A 23,890-nucleotide genomic window follows, 5' to 3' on the forward strand; every position below is an offset into this window, starting at 1 on the left:
AAAATAACAGAAAACTTCTCGAATATAACAAGTGAAAAGTGATTCCAGGAGCTGAGGACTTAATAAACACACCAAATATCGCAAGGCTTGTGATACAATAACACTGGCAGTACTGTCGTGTCTTTTATTTTCATAGGGCATAACCTTGAAATAAATCCGAAAATGATTACAGGCCATTGGTTTAAACACACACAGCTTCTCAATGAACCCTTGAGCTTTCTAATTCCGGTGAAAATAGGATTTCCTTGGGGATGTAGTCATGAAAATACCCTTTAAAATGGGCACCTGTTGATTTTTCGGATGCGCTTACACGGTGTGCTTGTGATGAGGTACCCTGGCATCTCAGAGGCAAGCACGTTGTCTCTCCTCCATGTCATTTACTGCTGCAGACACAAAGTTGTTCGGAGAGACTGAGCTTCACCAGTTTTTCCCTGGCAGGCAGCAAGGGTAACAGCTCTTCATCTGCACGATCCGTATGATTGGTGATCACCTTATTACTGGTGACCAGGGCCACGCACGCTGTTTGTACAGCCCCCATTGATTCCAGAGCATTTTCAGAGCACAGATTATGCTCCCGATCCAGGCTCTGACTCAGAAATGTTTTAAGGTAAGCACAGCTTACAAAAGTATCCCCAATCCATTGCCAGCAATGAACAAAACGGTTTTTAAATGTTGTGGATATGCCTCTCCCCTTCCACCACTAAAATCAGCTCTAAAACTCTGACTTCCAGTCCTTTCTAATGGGACCTGATGTGGCCTAGGGCCCAGATCTATGCACAAGAGTGACTTTACACACATGAATAGTCCCTGGAGTTCAATCATGTGCAAAAAGCTATTTGTGTGCCCAAGTCCTTGTGGAATCAGGGCCACAGTCTAACCTGCTTCATTTAGCTGTCAACACAGTGGTCTCCGGTTTGCCTAGCAATTATTTCTTTGTCATCTGATGCAGAGGTTAGGTGCTCTTTGATACCGTTCTTTCAGCTTTCCCCTCTTCTGTGCGCTGCAGTGCCCAAAAGGGATACGCGGATCTCTTCATCAGACATCACATTGACGTTAGCTGTCACTATGTACGATACCTAGATACGTTCAATCTCACAAGCATTTGTGAGTGCTCTTTTGGGAATAGCTACTGGGTAGTTACAGTGCCTAGAGGATGCTTGAAGGAAGGCTGTTACAATAAGAAACAGAGATTAAAAATAGTTTTTATCCGTGCTCACTGATGGTCCTAGCATGAACAATCAGGCATTTGCTTAGCGTGGGAGGGATCTCCCTCAGCCAAGTGAGATAGAGTTAGAAATCATCTGACAGAGAGGTGAGGGAGGTCACACATTACGCTCTGCCTGGAGATCCTCCCATGTTTAATGTCGGCTGTGCTGCAAAATCAGATTATCCCAGAAAAAACAGTTTGCAATATACTTTTCCTCCCTGGATAATGTATCAGTCAACCTTTCACATTTCACTCCCAAGGATTTGTGTAGTTGTGCCATGTTTGGGGTTTTCACTGTCCAGAGCAGAACGTTGAAGTCTAAACTGAAAGTAAGAATAAACTCTCAGCATTAGAAATGGTGCAATGAGGCCCTGGTCAGAAGGTCTGTCCTGCCTCAGGGCTCTTTCTAGGGGCTATCTTTAGCCTGGTGATGCTACGCTTTTGAGTCTTCCTGTAGTCAACTTGCGTTGGCAACAAGTAATTGAGGGCAGGAACCTAACATCAGATGCAACGCGTCACTTCCCAGGAGGAGCCTGTCCTTCTCCCTTGGTTTACAGAGGGGATGCTGTGCTAAGACCTCTTTGTAGCTCTGCAGAAGGCAACGGGCTCTCTGCTAATTCTGCAGTATTATCACTCTAGCGCCTTATCCCAAACCATGCCAAAGGATCTAAGGAAGGATGCTGCACCAGGTTCCTCACCCCAGCCAGGCAGCAGTGTTAGCTTCACAGAGAAAATGGCAGGGACAGCCATGGTACCGATGCCGTTTCCTGGGCCTTGATACATCGTTCTACAGAACAGAGCCTGCCAAGCTGCTTGTTCTTCTGCAGAGCTTTGCCATGGTAATGTCATGGTTGGCGTGAGTACTTGTTTTTAATTTTATGACCCTGTAGCCCTAGAGCAGGACCAAAATTATTTAGCAGAGAAGAGGAGAATGTTATTTTAGGCCCGGGTATTGTAATTTGAGCTCTGCAATCAGAGCACATGAGCTTCAGCAGGAATTGGTCCAGCAGCATGGGTCTCCTACGGCACTTCGGGCAGGTTGTAGTCCTGGTTTTACAGCGCACCACAGAGTACTACCTCAGAAAGTTGTTCTTCAAGTCTGAGAGTTTTTATATAAAGTGCAGAGTAGCTGTGAAAAACTTTTTTTGAGAAGTGCTAGACACGTATTGATTAAAGCCATAAAACCAAAATGAAGTACATTCAAACGGTGAACATTCACATAGCACACTAAGAAGAAGGAAACACACTGCAACTAAGCTGCATGGCGTACTCAAACAATGCTTTTCTTTGGGATGCCAACATTGGGTTAACTTTGCCCTTCCCAGAACTAAATCGCACCTGCCTGTGTTTCACACCTCCGGCAATCAAAAGCTTACCAGCAAGTAAGAGACCTGCACACAATCACAGAATCACAGAATCGTTTAGGTTGGAAAAGACCTTCATGATCATCAAGTCCAACCATTAGCCTAACACTACCAAGTCCACCACTAAAGTAAATTAAGGGTAGAGTAATAATTATTTTCATGTTTCCTGGCTTGGTGGCTGGATTATTTTTTAATGAAAGTAAAACTAGGAACCACTAAGGTTGGGTGCTGCAGAAGATTCAGTCTTTGTACGAGCTAAACAGTATCTACCTGCAACCCAGGCTGCCCTGGCACCACTGACCAGCGTGAATGAGAAACCAAAGCTAAACAAACATCAGGGTGCAGGACTGTGGAAAACGAGGGTACGCGCTGCCGAGCGTGACGCAGCCCACGTGCCTGCTTCGCTCTGCAGGAAGCTGCTTGCAGCATCCTAACGCCTTCTTAAAGCCACGAGTCTCCTCAAATGTATAAAAGAAATATGAAAGGGGAGTAGATCCCTTTCTTCTCATCGAACATGCCCCAGGGCTGTCCCCAGCTTTGCCTCCAAAAAATGAAGTCTAGCTCTAAAAGGACCACGGGAGGTTAAAAATTTTGTGAGGCATCATCCCGCCAGTTTTGGCATTAGGTGTCCTGATGCAGCACAGCCTAACCTTTTCCCTCACTACTCTCCCAGTTTTGTCCTCAAACTCTTTTTTTCCAGTCCACTCAGCTTCGGGTCTGGTGTGCCAGAAAGGGCACACGCTGTGTTTATATAAACCCTCTGTCAACTGGCAGCAGCGATCAAATGTGTGTGTGGCAGAGGAGTTGCTCCTCCTGTCCTCCGTGGGGTAGGAAAGCACTGAAATTACACTTTGCTTATTCTTTTCTTCAGCTCCCGAAGCCAAAATAAACTTTGGGAAAGAAGTAGCTCAGAAGTATAAACAGAATAATTGAAAAATACCTTTCTTTTAGCAAAAACAGTCTCAAATATTCTAAAAGCCCAAGGACTGCACTGCTCTCTGGTCACAACAGCAGCTCAGGTCTAACGCCAGCTGCCTGGCACCACACGCCAGACCCCTCCGAGAGCATCACACTTGCTCATGAGAGGTAAAATTCAGGCCTGTTCAAAAGGCCAGCTCGAGACATCAGCTAAGCCCCAATAAGCCCTAGGAACAACTGAAGGCACAAGAGGAAAGAAATAAAGGATTGTTTCAAACCCCAGGATTTTCGAAGTTGAAGCAGCACCTGGCTGCAGTCGCAGCATAAACAGCCCGGAGCAGATCGCAGCAGTAGCTGTGTCCTGGGAGAGCTAGGACCCAAACGGCCCTCAGCTAGCAAACTAAATGACACTTGACAAACGTATTCAAAGCTGTTGGCCATTTTCTGGATTGTTTTTGCAAAGCTCAGCACATGCTCTTAGGAGACTGAAATACCTCAGCACCGTGAAACAGCACATGCCAAAGCTCAGCCCGTGCTCAGCGTGAACTGGTTGTTTCTAGAAACCGGAGGGGACTCGGAGTCAAGTGCAAGGGCGTACTTACCTGATAGTGCCTCCTCCTGCAGAGTTTGGGGCTTTTTCAGTGGATTCTTTGCTAAATGTGATTCTGCACCTGCACGTGTCACGCTGAAAGTGTTTAGGAAGAACGCTGCTTCTTAAAAGAAACAGGGGAACTGCAGGGCTGGAACCCATGGGCTATTTTGCTTCCACAGCATTCCATGAAATAGCAGTTTTTAGGTAGGGCCATGCTAAATAATGCCACACAGATGCGTTGGAGAGCGCTTGTGTTGGCCAGACTCCAACTTCTTATTCTGCATAGGACTTTGGAGATAGAGCTACAGTGTCACCAGTTATGCAAAGCTTGGCGGGGGTGGAGGGAATATATCCCTGACGCTGAAGCAATGGCCAGGACTAGTTTAAAGTCTCAGCTAGAGGTCTATAGGAAGGGTCAGCACGCCTTCGAAGGGAGTCCAACAACGTGCTCTCTGGGCAGGATCCCCTTTGGGAAGGATTCTCCGGTGCCGTGAGATTAGCTAGCCTCCGCCGAGTTACTGATGGGAATTTGAGCGGCTCATGGGAGAAGCCAGACTCTCCAAAGTGGGAGTGATTCTCTCTCCACACTGAGAGAATATGCCAGGCTAAGAGCATTTTACTCAAATCCAGAAAAAAAAATAGAGAGGTGGGAGGTGGGAGGCAAGAAAATCACTGTTTCATCCAGTTGAAAAGTTAAACCCTAATGTTTCTCTTTTTGCTAGATATGTTATCTTCATTATTCTGCTGAGAATAATGCCTCTGTTATAAGCCCAGCTAAAGATTTCTGCCTTATCAAGTTCAAGGCAAAGGAGAAGATACAGATTTGAAGAGCAGGAGGGGAAAGAAAACATACGGCTTTAATGTCAGAGCTTTGGAAATTGAGATACTTATCTAAGTCTGTTTTCTCCTTCCCTTGATTATGTTCCTTTGAATTTGGACAAGGAAACCAGCCTGGCCAACTTCACTTCTGTTTCTTCTCAGTTTCACTTTCTGAAAATTATATTGTCATAGATGTACGCTCAGATATGCATCTCACTGAGGACAGTTTCACATTCAGAAGACATTTCCTGAGCCAGGAGATGATGATGAGAGAGACCTTTATCGCTCCCATCATTGAAGAGCATTGTCATCAGAGACCTGACAAACCTTGTCACACCAGCACTGGCGACGGTGTCCCAGACGCCGCTGCAAATTTGCCTTGGAGCATTACACCAGTATACAGCCACGATGCCCACAAAGCAAGCAGCTCGCTCTTTAGTTCAAATGCAGCATTTGTGAATGGTGCTTTGGAAAACAGCAGCTTTTGAGTTGCTTTTCATATAGCAGATGCTTCACAGTTGTGAATCAAAGAGTTGCTCCCAGAATTGTTTTCTCTTCTCCCATTGATTAAAATGTAACATGTGAACTCACACATCAGATTATTTCCCAAAGACCTGACTCCTTCCACTTTTATATCTGTGTAAAATCCTTTTGAAATGAATCTGTTCTCCTAAAACTGTAATAATTTAGTAATAAAGCTAGCTCTAAATAAATGGAGAGAAAGACTGTTAGCAGAAATGCAGGTGCTCAATGTTAGAAAAGAGAGAGATGAACAAAAGAAACTAAAAACAAACAAAGGGGATCTCACGACTAACTCCACGCTCAACTGAATTGCATCAGTATAAATGCAAGCACTGTGTGGGCCCCCAGATTAGGAACTATTTACAAAACAAAAAAGCTTGCCTCAACTGTATTGTGCCTGTTCTGACCATACTGAATAGCCTGTCTAATGATGATTTCTTCTTTATTTGGGTCAGGTCTTGCTGAGGAAGAATTATTTGAGAAACCCATGCTAAGCATTGCAAAAGACCACATTGTCATCTTACCAGGAAACACCCTAAAAATAAAATGCAGGTAAGGATTGCTCCAGCAGTGCTGGATTTCCTTGATTGTGTTGATTACCTTGGCACAGTCCAGCTTTTGGGGCGGGTAGAGCAAAGGCGGCTGCACAGCCGGCTGGGAACCCGTGCTGTTTACCCTCACATGCATTTCTGCGTGGAGGAGAATTTGATGGGCTGTAATAGAGCAGGGAGGAAAGGCTCAGGTCGGCATTCAGCTTGGCCAGATTTTTTATGCTGTAAAGGGGCCCAAGCAAAATCCTGAGTCAGCACACGGGAAAGCTTACGGGAGGGGAATGCACTGTGCTTAACGACATGGCTGGAAAATCCTCATCTGAAAATAGGTTCAGATTCAGCTCCTCTGCAGCTAAAATCACTCTTTCACTCCCTGTCCATAAGCAAATGACAAACAAGATCACCAGGGCATGTCATTAGCTCTTTACGTATATAGATATGAGCTTAAACTTCCTAACCTCAATTACCATCTAGCCTATAAGATGACAGTTAAATAAACAGCAGTTAGCATGTGTACATTCAAAGACCTGACCTGTTTAAACATATCATATTCTTTAAATCAAAGATAACCGGGACTCTTACAAAAACAGACTGCTGATATTCTAAATTATGGCAGCTCTTCAGTTCTTGGCACAACGTGTCAAAACCAGCTATGCAAGGAACACGCAAAGTTTTGGCAATGATGGGTGCTTACAGGGAGATGATCCTCTGGAAATGGGGGATATAGCGTTTGGTCACGGCTGATTGGCACATGACTGAGTAGCAAATACAAAGAGCCCAAGCACTTATGGCTGTGTCAAACGTACATCAGCTTGCTGGGTCACACAGGAGGCCTCCGGCTGAGACATACGCAGGTGTCGCTTGTTCCGAGTGTGATTTATATCCCAAGCTACTGCAAGAAGTCGTTTTTAATTTCTTCCAAGAGCGGTGTGGGAGAGAAGGCTTAAGGTAATACAGACTACCAGAGTTTCTCACTCTCTCTCTCTCACACACACATTATTTTTACACCTTCTTGCAAAGTCCCCTTGACTGTAGCCACTACACGGATGGTTTCTTGCAACAGAAATTACTGGAAACAGTAAGAAAAAGCACTGGGAAGGTAAATCTAAGCTGTAGTTTATGTTGACACATATGACCCTTCTGATTTTTGTCCTAGTCTATTTAATTCATTGTTATAGTGAAAGATAGATTGACTCATACTGTGTAAATTTGTAATGTCTTCTGGAGTGTAAGGCAGTTTTTTTCCAAATACGTCCAGCTAGCCGTGTGGCTTATGAGGTCAAAACAACCTTACAGTGGTATTTTTAGCTTGGCAAGCAGCAAGGATGATGGCAGTAAAGTTTAAACAGTCCTTCAAAATCTAGATGCAGTGCTTCATAAAATATGTTATGTGGACATGAGTTCGGTGTAGTGCTCCAGACCAATTAAATCAATACTTTTCAGCAGTTCTCCATCCACTACCTTTTTAATCTGTAGGAATATCCTGTTTTTCTCATATCACCAGATGAATAAATAGATAAGAAATTAACACTTCAGTCCCAAATTGCTTTGCGGATGCAAAGCAATAAATCCACATGACAGGTCTGAGAAACAAAAAAATATGCTAGCATGCTTCCGTGCTAGCATGGGACAGAGGCCCAGAACACTTCAGTTCCTTGACTCAGGTCACGCAAGAGCTGGGAACAGAAGCTAGAAGTGCAATTTCTGCACATCGAGGGCGAGATTCCCTGTATCAGGTCCTTCGCGGATGTCTGTCACCCTGCCTCCTCTGACACACCAGCATCTGCACGCTCACAGATTAGCTCCAGACTGGCCCAAAGGGAGCTCTGAAGTGGAGCTTCAGGGCTGCGTGGAGCACAGCAGACCGAGCAGGTAGCTGCTGAAGACTACGGTAACAGTGGGTGAACACCCCTTCTCCTTTAAACTCCATTCCTTTGAGGTTCTTGGCCAGGATTTCCTGATTTTTGGCAGCCTGGCCAAACCTACTGCTGCGACTCCCCTCTGCCAGATGAAATCCCAAACCAATAGCCAAAGTCTTCATCTTTCACCAGGATAAAATATGCAGGAGGAAAAAGCGAGCACATGTAAAGAAGCACAGGCGTATGAAATCCCTGACCTGCTCTGCAGAGCCAGTGTTGCAGGTTTCCAGCCCTGACGGACACCAGACTGGGTGACGGTAGAGGGGCAGGGACACGATGACATGCTGGGAGTTGAGTGTCTGAACGTGAAGTAGCATTGTTCCATACCCCGGGCCAGGATTCCCATTTCTTGACAGAGGTGGTCATTACGTCATTAATGACGTTAGTAAGGTAGGGAAAGAGCACTGAGTAGGGACCTCTGCGTCAAAAAAGAATTCATCGCTCTGAAGGACAGGAAGCTGGTAGGACGGATGAGGTGGGGTTGTCCAAGTCAACTGTGCATCCAAAAACGAGGGTGAGGCTGCTCACCAGAGAGGATATTCACACTTCTCCCAGTGCTCTTGTTCAGCTACGTGCTGGGAATAACCTCAAGAGTTCAGCCCCATGTCCGCATCATCTTCAGGAAGGCGACAAAAGGACGGGCAGAAACGGGGGCCAAGAGGATGTTTGTTTAAGTGTCACTGAATTTGCTGGCAAACGCGTTCCCTTATTGCACCTATTGCACCACTACAAAGCCACTGGCACAGAAAGAGTAATTAGAGTTACCAGCTAACTGGAAAGTCCACGCAGCTTGCTTGTTAGATAGGTTTGGTGTTAGCGTCTCTATACTGAGTCAATGTGTCTAGACCGGATTTCTCCCTGGCAACACTCAGCTGGGGAAATCCAAAGGTTCTTACTCCTTCCTCAGCTCAGCAAACGCCATTGTGTCAATGGGAATTCACTGAGTGAGAAGGGGTGAGTCAACCCCCTGTCCTTTTGAAGAGTGGCTTCTCTCTGCAAACACAGACAGACAGAACTGCCCCCCTCTGATATGAACTTCTTCCCCAGAAAAATCCATGGACGATTACCCCCGTACCCCACCAGTTTCCACACTGACCGCCAAAACCCAGTCTTCTACAAAAAGACCGTAATCTTCATCTCATAAGCATGTCTAGAACTAGCACACCGCCAGAGCCCTCAAAGCGCAGCCCAACCAGAAGAGAGCTCCAAAAGAGCTCCTGCTGCCCTGGGGTGGCCTGACGCTTCCAGCACAACAGGACTAGCGCAACCAGTGCCTGTTACTGAGCTGAGTTAGATCCGTCGAAAACTCTCTCCGAGTCCTGCAACAGGCTATAAAAAGGCCCTGCTTTTTGTCGGTGAACTACGTAGAATTGCATTTGACATTAGCTGTGATCATAGATAAGACAACGAGCGGGTCAGGTGGGTGAAATGGTGTATCATCTGCCCTGCTAGCTTTATGTTCTGACTGCCGTGACAAGGTGAATTGAAAAAAAATGTGTCTTGAGCAGATATTCTAAGATTTTTAATCTGATTAGTTCCAGACCCTTCACAAAAATCAAGATTGAGTCACTGCTGATTAAGCAAGAAAGGTGATGCGAAGTTACATAAATGTTCTCCTCTCTCCATGCAGCCTTAGTATAAGAAAATATAAGTTAATTTAGCTGTTAAAATATGCAAAGTCATCAGCTTGGAAGAAACATACAATTTTATCTGGTGCTTTCTAATGTTTGAAGTGGCTAAAATATAGTGTTATAATAACAAAATCATGTTCAGGAAGTCTGTTAAAATAAAAATGAAACTTTCCTCCAGGAGCTAGCTTGCTACAGTTCCCACAGACTATTTCGGGAATCTCCCCTGCTCTGGGGAAGAGTGTGGGGTGATCCACCTTAATTCCTTATGGGTGGAAACGCAAACACCCAGCAACCTCCGTCATTCATTTCCAAATGACAAGAGTAGGAACACTGGGAACATCAATAACAGTTGGCTAGAAGGAAGCCCAAATTCTGTCTGAAGTCGTGACTCCATCTTTAATTTTGGTGTGTTGTGTTGACAGGGGCGGACCTTCCGTAAGCTGGCTTTTGAGGGAGGACCAGAAGGAAGACCCCCGGGTGCACATAAGCAACTGTCGCAATAACACAAGGCAAAGCTGCAGCATGCTTGTCATCAGGAAAGTCATAGCTAATGACACCGGTTACTTCACCTGCATTCGTGATGACTCCCCATCTAATGAGGATCTCATGGCCAAGATTTATGTGTTTGTTAAAGGTAAGGATATCACCTTGGTTTTTTGTTAACATAAGCTGTGTTCAACTGTGGGATCTGTGCTAGGTAGAACAAGCAATCCAATTCAGATGCTTTCACAAATCCCACCTCCCCACTGACCCAGCACTGGAGCAAACACCAGCTTTGACATTTTGAAGAGGCTGGATATATTTGGGTTTTCATGCCAGCTGAATTCACAGCGACATAGATGTGAGAACCAGAAATTACCTATCTTGTTCAATTCCGGGACTTGAAAACTACATTGTCCCATCTAGTTTTGTGTTGCAAATAACTGATGCACTGATCTCTTTAAACCTATTTTCCTTTTCCTTTCCTTTCAAGACTAAATTCTTTTATCCTAAAGGGTTTTGCTATCACAGTGCTTTTCCTAAGATTCATCCTGAATCCCCAAGTCCTCTCTCCTTCCCTTCCTCCCCAGCCAAGAAACTCCCCAACAACATTCTTTGTCATTCCTCTCTCTCCTACACATTTGTATACCGCTTTGTCCTTCACATCTGTGAGACATACTTAGCAAAGCTGGATGACCGCATTATACATATTTTATTGTAAAAAATGGCCCATTGCTCATTTTTGTTCTCTTTGAGCTGCCTCTCCCCCATGTGTCAGAATCATTGAGTTCAGATCCAGTAATAAATGGAAGCAGAAACTTCAGAGGAGCGTGGTCCTGTGTGATTAAGTGAATATAACATACTGAACAACCATTTCAATAACACGAATTTTTGTTAGAAGAATATTCCCCCAAAATGATGATTTTTTTTTTTTCCAACCTACTTGACAAATACATTACTAACCCACTGACTCATCTTGGGTCTTCCAAGCTGAGATTGTGAGTAGTCAGAGAAAGGAGTTGACTTTTAGTGTCTTGAATAGGGGATGACGTGAACTCCATTGGTGGTGAATAGGCTTACTATTCAGTTCCCCACAAATACTCATGAAAATGAATTAATTTCATTTTTCTAGTAAATGCTAAAATGTGATTCTTTGAATCCTCTTACTAAAACAAAGGCTAGAGAGGCAATGAGTTCGTCTGATATTATTTCAATGGTTCAGCAAACTTAGAGAAAACACGTGTTTGCTGGGCAGCTCTGATAGTCTCATGGTATTGCTAACGATGGTGAAACCATCACGAGGCACGACTTCCATCCCAAGGGGACTGTGATAGCCCCACACAGCTAAATTCAACTTCTGCACTACTAGGTGAGCACACCTGTTTGATTGCCGTGGATGACATTTTCCTGTCTCTCTATGTCTGTTGAAAATAGTCCTTTTCTACCCTTATCCTGCTTTCCCAGCAAGTCTTCCTCTTATCAGAAAGTAGCTGTTTGGTGTTACTTGTTAGTTCCTGCAGTATTTTTTTTTCTCCCTTTCTATTTCCTTTTTTTTTAATTTTTCCCTGTTACTCTAAGCCCTGGTTGCTTTATCCACCCTAGTTCTTGTGCTGAGCTGTTTCCTTTTCTCATTACGCACTGCTCAGATGCCCCACATCTAATATTGTTAATCCAGCCCAATGCCTACACTTCAGGAAATAGTGCATTGAAAACTCAGTTCTCTATCCTGATTCAGTGCCCTGGCTGGCTACCCAGGCCTTCATTACTCTATGGCGGGAGCACGTGCAGGAAATGTTATGGATCTTTTGGGACCGCCTGAGCATTTTCCTTAAGAAAATATCTCAAGTTATGAAATGCTTGCCGGAGATGCACTTGGAACAGCGCTCATCTAAAAAAATCGCAGGATGTCCTCTTGCTCGCCTGAGACTGCTGTGCCAAGGTTCCCCTGAAAAACAGCACTGGCTGGCTGTTTTCTCTAAATCACCCGCCAAGATCGTCCTCTCTCAGATGCAATTTAATTGTGTCATATGCCCTCCCTGCTCTAAAAGCTCTTACTCAGACTCCTGTGCTTTAAGTTATTGAAGGAAAAGTGGGCAGAAAATGAACCAGCTTGTACTATGCGCTCCATGGGTGCAGCAGTGAGAAAGGCAAGTCAGCGGGGATCCCTCTGGTCCGTGTGCCGGCGAGCCAGCCGCTCATCCAGCCCACAGCAGAGCTCTGCCGCAGCAGGACGCTCTAGAAGCTTGCAAGTGCCTGCTGGGATCTGGCCTGCCAGCCTGAGGAAGCTGCCTGGCCCCAGTGAAATGAAGCTATTTATACCTCAGCATGGATGCTGTCCTCAGGGCATCCTCTTCCTCCCATTCAATTCCCGTGTATATTTGTTGAAAGGCAGCAGGCTGTTTTGGGGACAAGAAAGGAGTTCTTCAGCGAGGGGTCTACGAATTGTGGAGTTAAGCGGGGCATTCTGAATGTACCTACGATTTTCTTCAATATTTGAACGTGCCTTTTTAAGGAAATTGGTCTGACAGTGTCTGGACATCACTGAGAAACCCAACAGTTGTCTCCAAGTGAAGAAACTCACAGTTCCCTGTGAGTGCCAGAGAAGGGAGAGCTCCAAAAGCCATCTCTCTGGACATTTTGTGGAGAGAGCAAGTGCTCAGCAGGGTGTTTATGAGACTGAGCCAGGTGGAGCGAGAAAATGTTGAGCCAGACCCTGAAGACTGGAGAGTCCTCTGAGGTTACAAGCCATTATTGCCAAAAAAGGAAGGGGAATGGTATTTTTTCCCTTCGTTCCTGGCCTGCTGCTTGACACCGAAATGAGAACATGATTGTGTCGGAAGCCTTGCTTATTGGCTATTATTTCCTGTGCTTGCTTCTGTTTTTACAGCCTCCCCGGTGGAGTTTCTAAGCTCTGTCAGAGTCTGGCATGCAGCAGCTCTCCCCCCCGGTGCAATTGAGCCGTGACCCCTGCACATCAGTCAGATCATAAGGGACCCGAAGGCGGCAGGGTCAGCCGCCATGCCTCAGCTGTGCGCTGACAGTCTGGAGGGAGGGAGGACTCAGGATCTTAATCCTGAATAATTGTTCCTGAGGCCTTTTCAGCTTCCCGCTGCAGCTGCAAGTCGACCCCCTTCTCCTGTTGCCCATCTCCTTGTTGAAAAGACACCGTAGCTTAGGGCTGGAACAGAAACAGTTGGGTGGTTTTTAACTGCGTTGTTTAGCTTCATTGCAACTCTGCGGGATAACCTCTGCAGCGAAACGCAGCGTCTGGTCGAACACGGTGCTGCAGCGCTGAAGGGGACGAGCAGCCAGGCAACCCTCTCGTGGCTGCTGTCAGAGAACGGGTCAATGGGGGAAGCCCGCCCTCAGTCCACAGAATGGCTGAGCCAGTGCCGGACCAGTGGCAATAAAGACAAGTCTTCACTGCAAACTAGCTGCCCACGTCAGAAAGACTCATGTGGACGGCACTTCCACTGCAAACGCTGCCAAAGCTGGCTAGCCAATGGCATTTGCTTCTGTCTATCTTCTGCAATTACCCTTCCCAACCCAAAATCACAGGATGCTTCCTTGTGAGGAACATACTCATTTATTTCAACCTTCGGGATCCCTATGCCAAAGGAAAGGGCAGGCTGTCTATTTTGTGTTAAAATATAGAGAGGCCTCTCTACGATGTTTCCTAGGGTACATAAAAAATTTAACATGGCTTAGAGAAGGAGGAAAACCAGACAAATCAAGCAAAGATTCGCTCCGCCTTCCCAAAGGGCTATCCTAGGCTCCAGCCTAGACAGAAGTCAGGACTTGCAGCTCTCAGCTATTTGAAATACTGTTACTGTCAGCAAAGCAACTGTCTCAAAGTAAGATAGTCCTCAGGGAGTCAGCTGGGAGAGCTCTCTGTACCAGCTGAAACGCTGCCTCAGCTTTTGCAGCGATTTCCCCTTGCTGTCCTTAGCTCTATGTAGCAGTAAGGGATTTGCTACGCCTTTTTGTACCGCTCAGTCAATGCATCCGTCGGAAGGAGCACGAGCTCAGTTCTCTTTTGCTTCCCCCCATCAGCAACTTGTCTGACATTATTACCGTGGTAACTGGTGCTGGTCACATCTTGCCAAGTAGCGTCTAGAAAAGTTCATCCAAGTTTCCGAGATGTGCTTTGCTTCCTGCCCACGCACACCAATGGTACTGCTTTGCTAGGGCCGTAGGGCTAAAGGAGGCCATCTCCTCATCGCAGGCATGGGGCGAGCAGGCCAGCAACAGACATGTTCTATTATTTTTTATGCAAAGCAGGGTTCTTACTCTGTTTCTTGAAATAATTATGGCCACGATAGGGCTGGTTCTCTAATAACTACGTCAGAAACACACGAGTCCCACCTCCTCTGACCAAGACACTGTAATTGGCACAAAATGATGTATGTGAGCCCAACACATCAGTGTTGGCTGCCGCACAAGGGTCCAACTACACTGGGGCAGAATCACCAATTCCTGTTTGTGCCCAGCGCGGTTCACTCTTTGAACACATAGAATTTTTTTAACATTTTAACAGTGTCTTCCCACCCAGAGCAATTCAGCTGTACCATTTGATAAAGAAGAGAATGTGGTTGATGTTACACTCTGCCCTGATGCAGTACTTGTACCACCTCTCCTCCTCATTCTTTGCAATAGCAAGGGAGAGCTCATACCCTTCCTTGGGGATGCCTTGCCGCTGGAGCTGACATGCTCTGACAGGACAACCTGCTTGGATGCATCCCCCTTTTTCCTTCAGAATGGCCTTTACAGGGCTTGTGCTCCCATATAAAAGTCTGTCGTGCTTCAAATTTGATTTCCAGTTCTTGTGCTCTGGACTCCAGAGATGTGAAGCCCCATCTTCTTCATCCCTTCCCCACCAAGAGAAACCTAAAGAGGATGGAAGTGTATGAACGCACCCCTCACATGAGATCATACTTTGGTTCTGATGTTCTTTGAAGCTGATTTCTGCCTCCTTAGTTCTCTTGGCAGTTCACAGAGATAATGTGAATGTGCGAAGCAGAAATGCAGGGCTAGAGTGACAGCCCTGACTTGGGCTTTGGCTTGCTTTCCAGAAGATATTACCAGTGAGAACAGAGTCGGAGCTGCATTTCTTCTTTCACGCTGGAGACACTGAGACAGCTACACTTGCTGCCAGACACTCAGCAAGCTGAGATAGGCAAATGCTGTCCTGTCTGCTCAGCGGGGAGCCCAGCAGATAAGCTGGCTGTCTCGCCCAGACTGGTGAAGGGTTTGGCACCACACAGCAGTCAACAGTGTGTAGGGCCACATGACCAGGGGATATAGGCTATGTCTCTGTGCAGGACCCTCTCTGTTGTTCCTCAAGTACTAAGGGTTGGATCCAACGGAAAAGTAAGACGCTTTCAATTCTGAATCAAGACATTCAGTATCTTCATATCACATCCTAGAGGGCTACTTTTAAGTGGAGGAGCCTTGTAAGATATGATGTGACGTGTAGGTGTGGCACTGAGGGACATGGTTCAGTGGGACTTGGCAGTGCTAGGTTTACGGTTGGACTCGATGCTCTTAAAGGTCTTTTCCAACCTAAATGATTCTATGATTCTATGCTGAGTGAGCAGCATACGTTTCTGGCACTAAGTCAGTGACAGCACTTGACATCCCAGCAGGAAGAGGTAACAATCCCCTCCTCCTCACTGATAAAGAATTTCTAAATGAAAGCCTGACAGTCAAAATCACACACAAACTTCACCCACTTCTTCCTTCCCGTTTCTTATCCACTCGCTAATTGCTAACTGCTGAGCCTTACCCAGAAGCTAATGTAGGAGACCAGTTTTAATGATGGGACTTCAGGTAAAGCTGGCAAATATTTTCTACAAAGTCTATGCCTGCTTAAAGTCTAGTGTTGTGGGAAGTCAGAATTTATGAATTCTTCTGATGCTTGAAACATAATTCCAGCCAAAGTATGGAGACGGAGTTTTTTTTAAAAATAAATCTTTCCATGTTGGCTTTTATTTGTTTGGCAGTGAGAAGCATTTTGCTTCCACAATCTTTGAAGTAACACTTTTCACAGTAATATTTTTCTCTACAAATACTCCTGTGTTTCTAACAGTAATCTCCAGGGGAAGAATGTATTTCATTTGACCAAAACAGAATGCTTCGTGTTGACTCAGAATGGCTTGTGGGGCTTTTGCAGTCACTTTTGTTTTGCCTAAAGAGAAAATATTCTGCTTTCTGTTTAATCTAAACATTCCACCAACAATTCTTTTCATTGGCCTGCCAAACCAAAAAGACCTTTATTTTCAAAGATCCAGTTTCAAAATAAGTGACTTTACAGAAGTTACTCCTCTACCTAGAAGAAGCTTTGATGGGTTACCAGGAGGAATACAGCAGACCAGGCAGCTTCCTTGTGAAGCTTTCCAAAATACTCAGACCGAAGTGTCACTTAACTGCTAATGATCCTATTAACATAAAGAACAGATTAGAAACCTCCTCTCAGTGTTTTTGACCTTGATGAAGACCAAAATTCATGGAGATTATGTCAAAACATGAACTTAAAGAACCTGTGAAACTCTGCCCAGGCTTCCCAGCTAAGGTATGACTGAATGAAGAAAATAAATAGTGAGGGTGAGAGAATTATCTTTAGCAGGAACAAAGTGAGAAGCAAAATAAGACTGTTCAGGCATTTCACAGACATGAACAGCCGTGCATGACTGTCCTCAAAGGCCATTTAGTGCTTATCACCTCTGTGGGCTGATGGATAGTATCTGAAGGGAGAGGTGATGTTATCTCCACAGCTTTAGATATGACACAAATATCATGAGACAAAGTGCGGTCACGGTGTAGGAAACAGGAGCAGAAATGAAAAGCACCCAAAATCCTGTACAAAACCCCGAGTGTGTGTCTCAGGAGGACGTTTCGAACACGCAGGCAGGTGAGACAACGCTGAAAAGTAACGAGCTGTAGGAGCAAGGCTGAGTCTACAACATGCGGAGTTCCCGGGGTGCGATGCCGAGGGCTTTTAAGTCCCTCAGCTCCGTCAGCTGGCAGGACGGGTCCGTGGGCCCCAAGTGAGCAGGACATCATTACAGACCTCCGCCACTTCCTGGCAGATAGTCACCTATATTACAGATAACACTAAACAAAAGGACAGATGTCACCGCGAGGCGAAGGAGTCCCATATCTGCGTTCGCATGCTGTCACTGCGGAGGCTTGAAGGGAGAATTGCACGTTCCCCAGGCAATTGTTAAAAGGGACCCTCCCTACGCTCATCTCAAGCAGCAATTAATCTCCTCCTAGACCAACCAACTGAGCTAACCAGGCTGTAGACAGAAAGAGAATTTAAACATGAAGGGCTTCACTGCGTGACGGTAAACAATGTTCTTGTAGGCACTTGACCTTTGAGTTGCTTTTGTGTGCGGCATGCTTGATTTTGCTGCCCGGCTCTCCCGGTGGCTGGGCCGCAGGCCCCTTCCCCTCCGCTGTCCCGCTGCCTCTGCTTCCTTCGCTTTGCTGTTTGTGTTCCCGCTTGAGCTCCGTGGGTAAACAGTAACACCCCGGCCTGGCCGCAGTTTCCTGCAAACTTCCACTGACCTGGAGAGCTAGACAGCCAGTCTGCGACCGAAGGGAAGGGGCCTTTCCCTCGCCTTGGAGCTGGTGCTGCAGCTGATAAGTCCCTAACGTGCCACAGCTCTTGTCTTTCTTCACATATAATGAGCTTTGCAGCCCACGTTCATTATTCTTTTTAATTAGCCTATGGGAATTGATGGGTAAGATTCATAGGGCATATTACCTTCCCAGCTCAGGAGGAAGAGATGTGCCAAGCTACAGGGAAATGCCCTGTTTTCATAAAGTGTTTCTTTGCTGAGCATTTTTTTCCCCGGGAGTTCGGTGCTGGTAACTGCAGAGAGGACGACACCTGCGCTTCCCAGGCCACAGCTCTCCAAATTGCAACAGTTGAGTGCAATTGATTTACACCATCTGGAACTAGAGATCTTCCTTGAGGCTAAGGTTATCATTTTAAAAGAAAAGTGACCCTGTCCCTTTTGTTTCAAGAAGTTCCGTCTCCCAGAGACTTTTTTACAAGGAGTTAACTGAGTGCTGATTAACTTAAGGTGGTGAAGGTGTTTGTAACGCTGGCAGTGACACTCGCGATGCTCCAGCAGATCATTTTTTCATGCCACAGTCAGTCTGAACTACTTAAGAGTTTCACGAAGGATTCAGTTTTTCGCCTGCACAAACCATAACAAAGGTATCAGCCGGCAGTTGATTAGTTCCCTATTCAGTATTTATTCTTTGTCATTTTGTTAAGATCCAAAGCTGAGCCGCTTTGTATTTGCTTATCTGTTAAATGAAGGGTCCAGCTGCCTGGAAAGTGCTCTTGCTCAGAGCATCTCCTTCCCGACGCAAGTGGGGTGGGCTTGCTCCGGCTCACGGGGCTTTTTAGAGCAGCCGGAGGGAAGCACCGGCAGGCTGCAGGACGCGCCCAGGTTGGCTCTGCTGCTCTGTGCCCTTCGTGATAGTTTCTTTTGCGCAGTTTCACAGTTAGGGAGGGAAGAAAAGCCTCCCTGGCCTCACTGACGTACCCAGGGTTATTTAGTTGAGTGCTTGACCTTCACCTGCAACTGCCTTTTCCTTTCGTGCCAGGGTCGCTCTCCGCTGACGGCCAAAGTGCAGCCCTAACCTCATGTTTCAGCTCTCAGGTCAGAACTGGAGTCGTTCAGCCCTGCAAGTAGCTGCCCCATTCGCATCTTCACTTTAGGAGCTGCTCCACTAACTCACACAGGTATCCCACCCTGATTAAGAGCTCCGATATTGCAGATTGAAATAGGGAGGAAAGGAGGCCTTTGGTAGACGGAGAACTCTCTTTAGGCTACGGCGATAAACCGGATAAAGCACTGAGATAACACAAATTATAGCCATCTGCTCACTGCACAGGGCTCTAAGGAACCTCACTTACTGTAGGAAAGAGAAGGACCCATAAAATATAAAACCTTTTTCTCTTTTTTTTTTTTTTTTCAAAACAGAGTGAGAATAATGCCCGTGAGACCTGACATCCACTGGACATTAACAATCAATTGCAGCTCAAGCCTTCCTCTCCTTTCCCAGCCCAATTTTATAACCCAGAAACTGCCTTTTTGCTGCTGTTAATTGCACAGCCATTTTAAAACCCTATCTCGATTTCAAGTACTGATGGTAGAAGGGTAGATTTATATATTTTGGCTTCCAATTCAGATTGCAGCTTATGATCTGGGATAGTGTAATTCTAGCTACTGGCTAGGCATATGGCAATTCAGGTGCGGGCTGCAATTAAAAATCAATTAGGAATGAAACATAGCTGCTGTTATATAGACTGTAAATTCATGCTTGCCGTTTAGGTGTTCCTCAGTAGTTTAGTACCACCACGATGAGTATCTGTCCTATTTACAGCTGAAAAAAGTAGATTATTTTTAGGTCTGTTATGAATCTGAAAATTTGGTAGAGGTCAGTCTTGGAGGTAGGGAGAGATGATGGAGGAGAATGGGGTTAAATAATTATTTTTTTTTCCCTGAAAAGGAAATATTTTTGAGAAATTTTATTCTGTTTGACTAAGATATTTCAATCATTGCATAATTCAATATTTTCTGACATTTTAGCATTATTTAACTTTTGCTTAGCTGCCTTCTTTTGATTTATGTTACTTTTTAAGCAAACAGTGCTATTCTGAAAGTCCCTCTAAAAATACTGGCACAAATATTTTTAAATTCAGTGTACCCATCTTTTCAGTCAAAACAACTAGTCAAAATTTGATCCAGATTTGTGAATAGTTTGGTATCAAGAAGCTCCTTTTTTCACAGCAAGTTTCCTCTTGGCCTGTATTCTTGCCCTGTCCCCCTGTCAAGTGGCACATCAGTTCTCTCTTTTTCTCCACAGGCCTAGAAATAGATATGAATACACTTCCCTTGACACTTTTTTGCACTCCCAGTGTTTGTTGCAAAGACACAAAAATCTGCTTTCTCTGCTTTTTTCCTATAACAAATAATCCAAGGATCTTTTCATAATCCAGGGTCATCTTTTAAGTAGAAAGGCCTTTTGCCATTTGCACAAGCTTTAAAATGAGCTATGAAAATATCATCACATTTGATACCTCCAAGTATGGTTTAGCTGGAGAGCAAGCCTGCAGGGGCATTAAGCAGCACTAATGCCCAGGGACAAACACTACACACATTTTTGTAATGTGACTCAACAGAAGAATTTAGCAGACCTGTTTGGGAAAGTGCATAAGACACTGGATTGAGTATAAATATTTCCTATTAGTTTTAGGGATTGGAACAAGCTACAAAGTTGTGGTCCGGAGATCAGATTTCTCAGCTCAAGGCTTGATCAGAACCAGTGCCTGCCTAACCAGAAAGTTCAGATGTGTATCTGAAACTTCCTAATGTGGGGAGATTACAGGTCTAATTTTTTAATTGTAATTAATCTCTCTCACATAATGTTGCTTGCAATGCCCTTACTCCAAAGTACATGCTTTTTTATAGACCAATCCAGTGAGAATAAATCAACGGCATGGAGTAAAAGATGACATGAAAAGACATTACTAGAAATGATAGACATCATCCAGATTTCTGGTCTTTATCTTCTGTTTTACCGCCTTGTGTTCAGTGCTCCTGATCAGCTCCTCATCACAGCTCGCCCCATTAATCACACACCTCTTGTACTCGCACAGCGACCCAAGTGCCTTTGGTAAAACACCATCACAACACGTGTGACCTTTCTGATACACACAAGGAGCTCCAACCAACATTTGTTCTCATCGTGACGAAGGACGCGGTACATTTTGTCTACTAAGAATCCTATTTCCAGTTCTCAGAGCTAAAATTAAGCTATCAAACCCACAAAAGGCAACAGTCCCACGCTCCTGTCTCAATTCCTGCCTTTCACCCTTCGTGTTTTTGTGAGCGAAACTGGTTTGGGTTGTGGAGCGAAGGAACTCCAGCTCTTCACCGAGCTAATTCTTTGAAGATTACTTCCAAGTGACAGCACTTACGTATTTCCATAACATTCCTTAAGCAAAGACTGTTGTCATTAGCCAGGAAATGAACACTGATATCCCCAAATGAATGACCTGTTCCCAGATGAGTTACCAGTCATGGAGAAATAAAGACAAAGCGAGTGAGATAAACCAACTCTGTTTTCCTTTGTCAGTGGAGCTGTGGAAGAGCAAATCCAAATCTCACATTCCACGTTCAAACTGTTCTGCAGGTCACCCGTAAGCACAGTTACATCACTTACATGTAGAACGCTTGTCACCCAGAAAAATTCAACATAAATAAGCACTTCACCTACTGTTTAATTACAGATCCTCCAGCACGGAATACACAGCTCCCTGCTAGGGTCCCAAGGGTGAACATTTGTTTCAAACTGAAAAATGGATCCCCACTGATTTGAAGCAGAAGACTGTTTGCAAGGGATGGAGTACTGGAAAAGGAGAAATTCTGGAGCATTTCACAATTTTAGACTCTTGTTGAGAGTAGCCAAAATGGCCAACACCCAGAAAGGGACACTTGTTAAAACTCCATGTACAGGGTTTTTGTCCTCACTAGCTAAAAAAGTTATGGAAATATTTTGCCATCTTTTCATGGAGATTTTAGAACATTCCCAGTTTTGCCAACAGGTGAAGGATGGAGAGTGGCCTGATAGAGTAATGCAAAGATTAATGGGATGAATAGATAGCATCGCTCCAACACACTTCAACTGGGGCTTTCTTCAATCACAGAACAGCTGCCGCAACAGCCTTAGACGTAAAATGACAGCATGCATTTAGGCGAAAGGATCGGGGCCAGCTGGCCTGACACGTTGGTGCTAAACCAAGACGATCACACCGTTCAGGCTCTTAAACACAGCCTGTGGCTTTGAGTTTTGTGTTTGAGAGGCATCTGATGACAGATGAGGGTATACGCAGCCTTTACTGGAGATACTCTCGCGCCGTGCTGTGGAGTCAGACCGATGCACGCTAAACAGAGGGGCCGCAGGACAGGAAAGGCGCTGGCTACTGCTGCGGCAGCCATATGGCAGCCCCTGCGGAGCGGCAGCTCCTCCGCCTCGGCGGGTTGCCACCGGCTCCGCTCTCCTCGCCTGGCTCCACCGCCAGCCTCTTGGCCGTGGAGGGCAGGAGGGCTCCCCAAGATCTACAAGTATCATTGTCGTCTTGATTTGGTAGTGTGTGGACTTTTTCATGTATTTGCACGGAGAGGTGCCATTCTGGGCAATTTCTGGATGAACAGTAGGGCTACATCCACCAAGCAATAAGTAGATTTTTTTTTTTCCCATTAAAAATCCCTTAATATTACATCAGGAATTAGAGAGGAAACATGATATGAGGATACAAGGGTAGTTCAGGAAGTAGATTAATGATCTTCATCAAGAAGGACACTTTTCCTCATTATACAGCAGCGGAGAACAGGTCGCCTACACTATAGGTGTTTCCCTTTTCCAAAGCCATAAAGTGTTCGGCCATTGTGAAGGCCTCCTACCAATCCATAGCGATGGATGTGTCAGCCCCGGCCAACTGCATTCATTACCAATTTAGCCCATTTGGGAGTAGTTAAGCATTCTTTTCAAAACTGGTTTTAATTTCCTCATAGCACATCCTTTTTAAAAGTACTGTCAGAATACTTCAGAGCACATTTTTGCAACCTAGATTGTTCACAAACCTTTCGTATCAGCTATTTCCCATGCTCTAGGTGAAACCATTTCCAAAATATAATTAAGTGTGTGGGGGCAGGTCCCAAGCCAAGGATAAGCAGGTTGAGGTTACTGTACAGGGTGCACATCCTTTCCTGTCAACAGTATAATCCAAACCAAACATGGTTGACTACCTACACTGCGTGGTGTAGTTGGTATTGCATTAGCTGAATGGTATCTGCAACTTTATACCATATCAAATCAAAGAATGCCTTTTTAAAAAATCTTGAACGTTTTAGGATTTCACAAACATTATTTTAATTTTCTGATGACCATCACTGTATTCATACAATGAAGAATCAGTGAATGAGACTCAGAAGCCTTATTAACTTCAACTACCTCAGATTTTTATTTATTTCTATTGTATATGTATATCCAGCCTGATTCATTGTGGCAGATCCGTAGAAAATCCCACAGTTCCCCAAGAGTGTGACCAAGTTACTTCACTGTCAGGTTAAACAGATTATTCTTGCCTGGCTTTGAATATCATGGGTCTACATTCCCTTTTTACACGCTTTCTGCAGTATTCTAGAGATTCTCATTTACAGAAAGAAGCATTTCTCTTTCAGTAGATTTACCTTAACTGCTGTAAACCTATTGTAACACTTAACTGCTGTGGAATTCAGGAGTGCTGCAGTATAATATCACCTATGAAAGAAATTCAGAGTACTGGGCAAAGAACTAACTCCAGTGCCATGAAGACCTGTGGAGCTGATGTGTTAACTTCATTTTTGCAGATGGAGAATGGATAAGAAAAGGAGTTTTTACAAGATTACACTGCAAAGTGGTAAAATAGGGTTAGAAATGGGGTATTCCGATTCCTGGCCATTGGCTATCATCCCTAGATGACACTGGCATTTGCAAACAAGCAAGGTGTGACTGGATGTCTTGTCACACGCTACAGTGAGCCTTCTGTGGGCAGCGAGCCCTCAGATTACAGAGCCCTTCTGGTCACTGATCGGTAAAGGAGCAGCTTTGCAAATCAATGTTCTTTTCCCTGCAGATTACAGAAATCCGTTTGTGGAGATTCACCCTGAGCATCCCGAAATAATCTACATTTTAGATGCTAAGAAAACAGTTGTTGTCCCTTGCCGAGTTACCTCGCCAGATATCAAACCTAAGCTTACCCAGGTAAGTGACTATTTCAGAGAAACTCAAACAATTCAGGGGTCTGGGCTGCCAACACAA

The 23,890-nt window shown here is 45.0% G+C and overlaps 1 protein-coding gene across 1 annotated transcript in view; it reads left to right on the forward strand.

The window, feature by feature from the left end:
* LOC104027334 (vascular endothelial growth factor receptor kdr-like) overlaps positions 1–23,890 on the forward strand; it is a 127,423-nt gene that overhangs the window by 20,743 nt on the left and 82,790 nt on the right. The window contains exons 3-5 of the mRNA XM_075720773.1: positions 5,878–5,974; positions 9,946–10,157; positions 23,706–23,833. Of these exons, the coding sequence (XP_075576888.1) occupies positions 5,878–5,974; positions 9,946–10,157; positions 23,706–23,833 (437 nt within the window). The remainder of the gene's footprint in view (positions 1–5,877; positions 5,975–9,945; positions 10,158–23,705; positions 23,834–23,890) is intronic.

The sequence above is a fragment of the Pelecanus crispus genome, chromosome 13 (genome assembly GCF_030463565.1).
Source record: "Pelecanus crispus isolate bPelCri1 chromosome 13, bPelCri1.pri, whole genome shotgun sequence".
Classification (NCBI taxonomy): domain Eukaryota; kingdom Metazoa; phylum Chordata; class Aves; order Pelecaniformes; family Pelecanidae; genus Pelecanus; species Pelecanus crispus.